This window comes from Notamacropus eugenii, chromosome 2, assembly GCF_028372415.1.
Source record: "Notamacropus eugenii isolate mMacEug1 chromosome 2, mMacEug1.pri_v2, whole genome shotgun sequence".
NCBI classification, from domain to species: Eukaryota; Metazoa; Chordata; class Mammalia; order Diprotodontia; family Macropodidae; genus Notamacropus; species Notamacropus eugenii.
The window spans coordinates 25,563,625-25,574,838 of NC_092873.1; the positions used below are offsets into that span (position 1 = coordinate 25,563,625).

Genomic DNA, 11,214 nt, shown 5'->3' on the forward strand with positions numbered 1-11,214 from the left:
GAAGAGAGAAAAAAATTAAAGGAATAAAGATCACTAAAGAGGAGATAAAACTATTCTGTTTGCTGGTGATATGATGGATTACTTGAAAACTCTAAGGAATCAGCAAAAATACTAAATGAGACAATTAATAGCTTCAGCAAAATTTCATTCTGCAAAATAAATTCTTAAACACCAAGAGAATTTCTATATAATAACAAAACTCAAGAAGCAGTAATAGAAAGGGAAATCCCATTCCAAATAAATGGATAAAAGATCTGGAGATGAACCTCTCAAAACACACAAAAGACTTTTATAGCTTTAATTACAAAACTTCCTTAAGGAAATAAAGAGTATCCTAAATGTTCTTGTTTAATCACATCTGACTCTTCATGACCCCATTTTGGGTTTTCTTGGCAAATATCCTGGAATGGTTTGCCATTTCTTTCTCTAGCTCATTTTACAGATGAGGAAACGGAGGCAAACAGGACTGAGGGACTTGCCACAGCTGTCCGAGGCTTGGATTTGAACTCAGGGAGATGAACCTTCCTGACTCCAGGTGGAGTGCTCTATATGCTATGGTACCAACCTAGATGCCCTGTATCCTTAATAGCTAGAGGAATATTCAGTGCTCATGGATAGGTCGTGCCTATGTAATAAAAATAACAATATTACCAAAGTTAATTTACACTTTTAACTCTATACCAATCAAATTATCAAAGGGATGATGCATAGAACTTAATAAAATAATAACAAATTTCATTTGGAAAAGTGAAAGATCTAGAACACCAAAAGAAATGGTAAAAAGGACAAGGGGGGAGTCCAGACCTCAAACTATATTATAAAGTCAAAGTCGTCAAAACCCTCTAGTAAAGATCAAAGAATAAAGAGAGAGGTCACTGGAACACAGCAAAGGACATTCAGAAAAATTAGAAGTCAGTAACGATGTGTTATAATACTAAGTTTTGTGACCTTGAAACGACTCTGACAGTCTCCCCTTAAGGAGTCTGAAAGCTACAGAATATACTTATGGAAAATTACTGACAATAATCTTTTTCAGAGCTTGGTGCTGCTGATAATATTTTCTCTACCATCAGCTTATTTTCGCTCCCTGATGACAACCCTCCCCAATAACATTTTGCCCTAACCTCTGATACGTAAGCTGGCCTGCTGGGGTGGGGCACCCAAAGAAGCCCCCTCTCAGAATGGCACACCATCCCTTCCCACGGGAGTGCCTCCTTCCTGCACATTGGACATGGTGCCACCCTCTCGTGATTCTCCTCTCTGAAAATATGCAGCACATCAGGTGTCTCTTTTCTCACTCCTCTTCCCCTTCATCTCCACAGCTTGCAAGAAAGCTTTCTACTGAACTGATCCCCATTGCTTTACATGGGATTCTAGGCATCTGCATTCATTAAAGGGTTGTTTTCCCCAAGGTGTCTGACTGGCCCATTGGCCTCTCCGTGGGCATAAAATGGGTACCTGGCCAAAGACTCGGGGGAACCCTTCATCCTTCCATGAAGGACTCCCTCATGCCAGAGGGCTGTCACAAAACACCCAGTGTCTGATGAAATGAAAAACAAAATGTCCAGGAAAAAACTCCCTCCTTGATAAAATCTCCTGGGAAAACTGAAAAGAAATCTGGCTTAAACCAATCTCTTAAAATATCTTCTTCAATACTTAAAATGAATGAATGACCTCAATATTAAAGATCATACTACAAAAAATGTAGAAGAGAAACAGATCCTATGGCTCTTAGGCGCAAGAGGTAAATTCTTAACCATATAACAGATAGAAACAATTGCAAAAGACAAAATTGCTAACTCTGATTACTTTAACCCGAAAAGTTTCTGCACAGACATTAATGCAACAAGGTTAAGAAAGGGAGTGGTGTAATGGGAAAAAAACTTTATATCAAATTTGTCTGATAAGGGTTTAGTATCAAAGATCCATAAACTCTATATTGATTTCTAGCTTTCCTTTCTCTAGCTTTCCTTTCTCTTTCTTTCCTTCATTTTTCCTCTAATAGCTATTCCCAAATAAAAAAATGGTCAAAGGATATGAAAAAACTGCAAAGTATTTGCAATCACATGGAATAATGTCTCAAATCATTAATAGCAGGGGAAATACACATCAAAACCATCTTGAACTTTTACCTCATACTCTGTAAATTGCCAAAAATTGCAACAGGCAGTGTTGGAGGGGTTGCAGAAAGATAGGCACACTAATACATTGTTGGTGGAGCTGAGAAATGGTAGGACCCATTCTGGAAAGCAATTTGGAATTATATAAATAAAGTGACTAGAACATATATACCCTTTGAGCCAGGAACTTCATTACTGAACTTATGCCCCTAGGAAGTCATTGATAAGAAGAAAGTCCCCCTTTACTCCAACTTATTTAAAGCAGCACTTTTTGTGATAAAAAAAAAAAAAAGACTGAAAACAAAGCCGATGCCCATCGATTAGGGAATGGTCAGACAAATGGTGGTCCATAAATGTAACGGAACATTACTGTGCCATAAGAAATGATGTGTGTGACGGATGCAGAGAAGCTGGAAAAGTCTATATGGATCAATACAGAAGGAAGTCAGCACTGTACATGGTAGAACAGTGTTGCCAGCATAGTAAAATGATAAAGGTCAAGCCAGAATTCAATGAAGAGATAACAGGGCTCTGGCCCTAGCCTTTTGTGGGGGTGGGAAGTCCACAGGTGTTACACACAGCACAGATTTTCAGACTTTTTAAATGTATTGATCAGATGTGTTGATTTTTTCTCTTTAAAAAACAAAATTTGTCCCCAGTTGATAAATGGTCAAAGGACATGAACAGGCAATTTTCAGAGGAAGAAATTAAAGATATCTATAGTCATATGAAGAAATGCTCTAAATCACTTTTGATTAGAGAGATGCAAATCAAAACAACTCTGAGGTACCACATCACACCTATCAGACTGGCAAACATGACAGAACAGGAAGATGATAAATGTTGGAGAGGATGTGGGAGAGTTGGAACACTAATACATTGTTGGTGGAGCTGTGAGCTGATCCAACCATTCTGGAGCGCAATTTGGAACTGTGCCCAAAGGGCTACAAAAATCTGCATACCCTTTGACCCAGCAATATTGCTTCTAGGACTGTATCCCCAAGAGATCATAAGAATGGGAAAGGATCCCACATGTACAAAAATATTTATAGCAGTACTCTTTGTGGTTGCCAAAAACTGGAAATCAAGGGGATGCCCATCAATTGGGGAATGTCTGAACAAGTTGTGGTATATGAATGTAATGGAGTACTGTTGTGCTATAAGAAATGATGAACAGGAAGACTTCAGAGAGGCCTGGAAGGACTTATATGATCCGATGCTGAGCGAAAGGAGCAGAACCAGGAGAATTTTGTACACAGCAACAACCACAGTGTGTGAGGATTTTTTCTGGTAGTGTTCGATCTTCATAGCAATGCAAGGACATGAAAAAAAAATTCCCAATGGTCTTCTAAGACAAAATGCCTTCCACATTCAGAGAAAGAACTATGGAATTCAATTGCAGAGTGTAGCAGATCATTTTTGTGTGTGTGTATTACGTTTTGGTTTGTTATATTTCTCCCATTCAATTTGATTCTTCTACATAGCATGACTATAGTGAAAATGTATTTAATAAGAATGTTTGAGTAGAACCTATATAAAATTGTATGCTGTCTCAGGTTGGGAGGAGGGAGGTAGGGGGAGGGAAAAATAATAATCTAAGTTATGTGGTAGTGATTGTAGAACACTGAAAATAAATAAAATTAATCAATTAAAAAATAAATTTGTCACATGGGATGGTGCCCTGGGAGCAGAGAGAGAGGGATACTCAAGATGCTGTGGCAATGTAAGAAACAGAAAGTAGTAATAAACTCATTTTTAAAGGGGGAAGTAGCCCTTCTCTTCTGTGTCCCTGATGCCCCTCCCTCCTTGCCTCCCCCCTCCCCTGGCAGAAATCACATCCCTCAAACATAACCTTTTCCAAGCAGCTGTCTCCTTCCTTCTGCTTCAGATAGCCAAAGTCTCTTCCCTCCTTGAGGTACTTACACTAAACCCTACCATCTTCTCAGGCATTGGCCTCTGTATCTCCTCCCCTTCTGGGTCAAGCTCCTTTTAGATCCCTTCCTCAATCCTCTCCAGGTGCCCTGGGCTTCGATGCCAAAGGCCCGGCTGTTCAACCCCCTCCCAGCCCCATTTCTTCTGGTTGCTTCCCACTCCTAGAAAGCTCTCCCTCCTCACCACCATCTCCTGGCTTCTGTGACTTCCTTCGAAGACAAAACTCCCCCTTCTACAGGAAGCCTCTCCCCAGCCTCCTGAATGAGAATGTTGCCTCTCGGTTGATTATTTCCCATCTGCCCTCTCTACAGCTTGTCTGTATGCTGCCTCCCGCATTAGACAGGGAGCTCCTCGAGGGTAGGGACGTTTGCCTTTCTTTATCTCCTTAGCACCGTGTCTGGCATGTAGAAGGTGATTAATACATGCTTAACTTGACCTACTTGACTTGAAAAATGCCTGCACTTGCTGGCTGCAAGTACTACTTCTGGCTCTTCAGACCTTTGCCATCTGGCTTCTGTCTTCACCCTTCATGGAACAGACCCTCCCACAGCTGCCAGTGATTGCTGAGGCTGGCAGTCTTTTCTCCATCTCCATCCTTCTCTCTGCTATACTGACAATGCTGACCACCCTCTTTCCTTTGGTTTGGTCCTCCTATCTCTCTGATCTCTCAGTCTTCTCTATGGGCTCATCACAGACATCACATGGCCCAAAGTTCCCCCTCATAGACATCACACATAACCCATGGCTCAGTCCTGGGTCCCCTTCTCTTCTCCCTCTGTCACCTCTCTGGGACCTCATTTACCCCCATAGGCTTACCTATCAGCTCTCTGCAGATGCCTGACTCCTCCAGCTCTTTACCTGCTGCCCCCTAACCCTCAGGTTTTTGCCTACAGAACATTTCAAACTCAGTGCCTCAGAGGCATCTTTAAACTCAACACATCCAAAACTAAACTCATAGCCTCTCTCCAATCTCCCCCCTTTCCCAAACTTCTCTATTTCTGTTGCTTCCCACTATCTTTTGTGGCCTGGATTCCCAATCTCAGCATCATCCTGGGCATTCATTCAGTGGTCAGGTCTTTCCCTCCTCCCCCACACAGCCACCATATTGGTGTAGGCCTAGGATAACTGTCCTGAAGCTCAGATCTGACCTGTGACTCTCCTCCACTAACACCAGTGACCTCCACTAGAACAAAATATAAACTCTTCTATTCAGCTTTAAAGTCCTTCATAACTGGCCCCAACCCATTTTTCCATCCTTTGCCAAAGGGCAGCTGGATGGGACAACGGATATAGCATGGAGCCTAGAGTCAGGAAGACTTCAGTTCAAATCTGACCTCAGACACTTCCCAGCTGTGGGACCCCAAACAAGTCACATTATCCTGGAGGCTGAAATGTTAATTACTAGGCTATAATGAGGAGGCTTGGGCTGGGGTAGTATCAGGGACTCACCCTGATCAGGGACTCACTACTCAAGTGAGAAGGGGCAGATGCTAGACACAGGGAGGGAGGAGGAATGGGAAGGTGTCTACCCATAACTCCACAGCCTTGAAGCTGGGTGTCCAGGTAGGAGGTGGCACCCTCCACGGAAACAGGGAGTCAAATGTGGGATCCTTGAGAGGGGCTTGTGGGGAGACTGGTTTCTTGAACTACTTTTCTGGGCTGCACCTCTGAGACAGGCCTCCAAGTCCTCTTCCAGCTCTCAATATTCTGTAGGCCTCCTTCCCTGGACACTGCACCAAACAGAGGAAGGAAAGTGTCCGTGTAGGCCCCACCCCACCCCAAACTGACCTCCCCTGTCTCCCGAGGAGAAGGATTGCCAAGCACTTTCCAGACTGGAAGTTCATTTAAGCCTCCTACAGAGAGACTTGGGGGATGAAAAGGGAGGCCTTAGAGTCATCTGTGTGGAGGGCCTGAGAGTCATCTGTGGATTTCTAGCTGGGGACCTTTGAAATCATTTAATTCCCTCATTTTATGAAGGAAGAAACCGAGGCCCAGAGAAAGCAGGGAATGGGAACATGGTCAGGCTTCTTGTGTCCTGGAAGTTAGGTAGGACAGTGGGTAGAGCACTGGGCTTCCAGTCAGGAAAACCTGAGTTCAAATCCAGCCTCACACATACTAGCTACATGACTGGGGAAATCACTTAGCCTTTGTCTGTCTCAGTTTCCTCATCTGTAAAATGGGGATAACAGCACTGGCCTCTCAGAGTCCTTGTGAGGATCAAATGATTGTGAAGTGCTTAGCACAGGCACATACTGGGGACTTAATAAATACTTGCTTCTTTCTTCTGTCAGGTCAGTGATCATTTTCATTGCATTACCTGCTCCTCAGAGGAAGGAGGAACCCAGAGAGGCCTTGAGGCACCAGAGGGAAGGTCAGGGGAGTGGAGGGGCTCCAAGGCTGTGGACAGCCTCAGCCACCAGTGCTCTCAGCTTCAACTATCCCAGAGGAAGAAAATATGATCAAAGCCTGTGGGCAGACTCCAGACTCAAGACTATCAGGCTGGTGTTCAGATTCAGGTCCCTCCTGACTCACCAGAGGCTCACCTCACCACCTGCCACTGCAGTCTACATGTATTAGAAGACATTCTTGTCCTATCTCCCCTCATTTTCCCCACAACTGTTGGGCGGCAGGAGGCAAACACAGGCACCTCCAGTCCTCTTCTCAAAGTTGATTCAGCCTGGGCCATGAACAATTCACTTGAGAAGGGAGGGAGAGAGAGGCAGGTAGGCAGAGATACACCTGAGCCTGAGACAGGCTCCAAGGGGAGACATGAAAGAGAAAAAGACTGATTGGCAGCCACAAAAACACAGAATACAGAGGAAAGGAAAAGTGCGACAGAGACAGATCCACAGAGGAAAGAGTGGGAGAGACAGACACCCCAGGAGAGACAGACAGACAGGTACACACAAGGAAGATGGACAGTAGGGGAGAAAGACAAACCCAGAGAAGGTGGGAGAGGGCTTGGGGGTGGAAGGAGACAGAGACAAAGGCAGAGAGAAACAGATATATAGGGACAGAATGCGAGACAGCCAGACAGCCAGAGAAGAGACAGAAAAGAATGAGGCAGTCGTGGAAGAGACAGACAGATTAGCAGACATGCAGACAAACGAAAGAGGGGGTCAAAAAAGGAGGACGGGGGCGGGGGGAGGGGTGGCAGTCGCCTTGAGCAAACAGTGCAGAGGAAAGAGAGAGGCCGGAGAGAGCCACAGAAGGCAGACTGTATACGGAGAGCGCTGGAGAGGTCCGGGGGCCTCATGCGACCCCCCGGATTGCCGCACCCCAGGCAGGGCAGGGCAGGGGACCCACAGCCTGGCGAACCGACTAAAAGAACCCAGGGCGGGGAGGGGGCGGTGCACAGGTGGGCAGAGGGCGGCAGAGCCCTGACCCCGCCCCCTCCCAGGTGAGCGCGAGCTGAGCCCCCCACCCCTCTCTCAGGGCCAGACCCCAGACCCAAGGGCCAGGTATTGTTTGCGGAAGCTGGGCCCGTAGCCACGCGCCGGAGCCCCGATCTCCCTGGGGTTGGACTTGGGCGGAGCGGGGGGAGCGGGAAGGGGGGGCGGGCCACTGCTATTGGCCGGGCAGGCTGGCGGCGATTGGGGGAGACCAATTGGAGAAAGGGAGGAACGAGCCGAGGAAGGGAAGGGGGGCTGCGTGGGGGTGGGTCGGAGGCAAGGCTCGTGCGGCCGCCCCGACAGCCGCCTCCCTGCCTCCCGCCCCGCCCCGCGCGCGCCCAGCGCGTGGAGATGAAAAAGGGGGCCGGGAGGAGGCCGCTTGGACAGCGGCCAAGCCCGAGGGGAGGGGGAGCAGGAGCAAGGCGGGAGCGCCCGCCCCAGTGGGGCTCCGCACGTTGGGCTCCTAGGGGGGAGGGCGTTGGGGCTCCATGTGCATTTAAAAACAAGACTCCGCGACCGGGAAGAGCGCACCAGCCAGCCAGCCAGCCCGCGAGCAGGACAGCGGCCACCGACTGCACGCGCGGGACGCGAGGGGCCCACGCGCTGCCACCCGCCTGGTACCCGTCGACCCCTCGGTGCGCTGCCCCTCTCCGCGTCCGGCCGCCGCGCGTAAGCATTGCCCGCGAGGGAGGTGGCCTCGGCAGCCCTGGCCGGGGCCGCGGCGCGGACGGGCCGGATGGACATGGACAGCTGCGGAAGAGCGCGGAGCCCGCCGGTGCCCCCCGCACGTCCCCTGGACTCTGGCGGTGTGGTCGCCGGTGCCTACTCTCCGCCCGCCCCCGCGCCTCCCCACGCGTCCCTGAGGGCTGCCCGGCGGCGGCGACCTGCGTCCCCCGAGCTGCTGCGCTGGAAGCGTCGGGCCGCTCCCGCGCCAGGGGCCCCGGGCCCCGTGAGCCTGCAGCTGCCCCCGCCGCAGCCCCCGCAGCCCAGCCCCGACTCGAGCCCCGGGGGAGGAGCGGCCGCCGTGGCCCGGCGCAACGAGCGCGAGCGCAACCGCGTCAAGCTGGTGAACCTGGGCTTCCAGACGCTGCGGCAGCACGTCCCCAACGGCGCTGCCAGCAGGAAGATGAGCAAAGTGGAGACCCTGCGCTCGGCCGTCCAGTACATCCGTGCCCTGCAGCAGCTGCTGGCGCAACAAGACGCCGGGGCTGCCCCTTTCCCTGAGGGCCTCCTGGGCGCGGGCGCCGCTGCCTCGACCGGCTCCCCGCAGCCCCCCGGGGCCGGGGGCACTGGGGGCCCTTGCCCCTACTCCGGCTCGTACGCATCGGGCTCCCCTTCCTTCGACTCGTCGTCCCCTGTCCGAGAGGGCAGCTCGGTGCCCGGCTCTCCCCGCTCCCCCTACTCGTCCGACGAGAGTGGTTACGAGGGGGCACTGAGTCCTGAGGAGCAGGAGCTGCTGGACTTCACCAGTTGGTTCGGGGGCTACTGAGAGGGGGTGGCGCCGCCCCCCGCCACAGGTAACTCGAAGCTATGGACAGGTGGCCACCCCCCACTCACACCCACCGGCCCGACGTGCCCTCCCCAAGCTCACGCGCTGACTCTGGCCAACATGCCCCCTCGCCTCAGAGCAGCCCGACGGGGGTGCAGTCCGCCTCTTCCTCCCCCCACCCCCCGGGGACTCGTCGCTGCCAGGGCGGCCTTTGTTTGAGCCGGTGATCTCCTAACTTCCTCTGGATAGTTGGGTCGGCCCGAGGAGCGGGTGCCCCCCACTCTTCCCAGGCCGCTCCCTCGGGCTAAGAGCGCTGAAGGCGGGTGACTTTGCAATGCAAATGGGTCTGCCGAGGGAGAGGCCCTGAGTCACGGCAAAGCGGAGCCGAGGTTGGCTTTGAAGTCCCCGCCTCCGGCGCGGGGCCCTGGCCGTGGAACGGCGAGTTAACTGTGACAGTGAAACTGCCGAGCTGGTTGGAGGGGGCGGTCTGGTCCGAGCTGCATCCGCAGGGTCTGGGGGCCCCGCGGGAGGAGGGGAAGAGCTGCCTGCTTGTCTGGGGGGCCCCGGGGTGGGGCCGAGGCGGGCCGGGGAGCACAACTGGTTCTGCCGGCTGGGCTCATTCTTCGTTTCTGTCCCTCGAAGCGGCACTGAACGCCGAGAGCACCCAGTCTGCTTCCCTGTCTGTGAAGGAGCTGCAGAAAGCCTGATCTTGTCATAGACCAAGGATCCACCCTGGCTGCTGGACGGCGAGGGACTCAGGAAGCCTGCGATTGGAGCCCTGGCTGCTGGAGCCGGCTGCGGAGACCGGGGGGTGGGGTCTGTGGGGGAACCCCAGGACAGGCTGGGGACTTGAGGGACAGTGGAAGCTGCCGTCTGTCTTTTACCTTCCTTTCTTCCTGCCTCAGACTTTTTTAGGGGTTGAGTGTAATCACCCCTGCTCCTCGTTAGGGGGGAGGGATTCCGAGGACAGAGAATCTGGTTTTTTATGCGTGGAATTGTGTCCCAGAGAATGGTGTCAACAAAAAATGTATTTTGTACCCAGGAACTGGTGTTTGGGAAAGGAGTAAACATGATTATGGGGAGGTGGGGGGCTATCCTCAGCCTGAAGCACGGACCCCCTTCCCAGCCCCACTCTGGCTCCAAGTAGACTGGCCCGACCCTGGCTGCCTTCGGTGAAGGCAAGATTGCAGGCTTGGGCAGATGACCTTGTATGAGGGGCTGTCTGCCCTGTACATAAGAATTACCCTATTTTATGGAAAGTGGATTTTATAAATAAAACAATCTATTTATAACACGACTGTAAAGCTCAGTGCTGGCTCAGAGGGAGGGGTAGAAACTGTCCCAGGAGAGAAGAGGTGCCTATTAGATAGATGGGAAAGCTGAGGTGCCGAAATGAGCCCTGCGGCCCTGTGGTATGTGGAAGTGGGCTCCTCTTAACAAGACACAGGACTCCTAGGGCCCAGGAGAAGGATGGGCAGCCCTTGCCCCTGTGGTTTGATCTCTGGAAGGGGAGGGGATGTGGGCACTTTCCAACTTGGGCAGATGGCACAGTGTCAAGTCCAGGCTGAGAAGAATGACTGGAGGGGAGAAGAGACCTAGTAGGCATGATGCCCTCCTCCTCCCTGGCCTGGCTAAGCAGCCCTTTCCTTCCCTCCAGTCTGATAAGTAAGCTAAGAAATCACATCAACTTTGAGTATCCCAGAGCACCTTTCCTGGGGGAGGGGAGAGAGGGTGGGGCAGCTGCTGGCCAGGAAGCCCCAAGGCTACTGAACCAGAGGAGGCTGAGCTGGCCTCTCACTGGACGCCAACCTTGCCCCTGGAACCTTTAGGCCCAGCCACCGAGGGCTTTTAGGAGGCAGTTCAACCTCCCGCCTCACAGTCTGTGGAGAATCAGGGCTGAGCTGGGGTGTTCCCGGCATAACCATTAGCAAGGAGCACCCAGGAATCCTGGCCCTGGGCAGCATGGGGAAGAGCCCCAGCAAGCTGAGGGTGGGGTGGGTGGAGGCTTTGCGGAGGAGGCACTGCCCAGAACTCTCCCCTCAGGCAGCTTCGGGCTGGGCACGTGCAGAGCAAGGCCTTCTGGGCACCCTCTGGCCAATGCCTCTTTGCAGCTCTCCGCCATTCAGTTCCAGTCTCCAGTCCCCAAAGGACTGAGCTCTCTGCTGATCTCGAAACTCCACTGGCCATTAGCCTCCTGGAACTGGTGGTCCTGTGGAAATCCCACCTGAGTCAGGGAACCTCGGCAGATGGCCTCCCAAAGGCCCAGTGTGTATCTTTGAGG

At 51.8% G+C, this 11,214-nt stretch overlaps 1 protein-coding gene across 1 annotated transcript; it reads left to right on the plus strand.

Annotated features, from left to right (window-relative positions):
* The first annotated feature begins 8,084 nt into the window (after nt 1-8,084).
* On the plus strand, nt 8,085-10,209 carry ASCL2 (achaete-scute family bHLH transcription factor 2). Its single transcript, XM_072638305.1, has 2 exons — nt 8,085-8,961; nt 9,576-10,209. The coding sequence occupies exon 1, from the start codon at nt 8,181-8,183 to the stop codon at nt 8,931-8,933; it is 753 nt and encodes a 250-aa protein (XP_072494406.1). The 5' UTR covers nt 8,085-8,180; the 3' UTR covers nt 8,934-8,961; nt 9,576-10,209.
* Nucleotides 10,210-11,214: the final 1,005 nt, after the last annotated feature.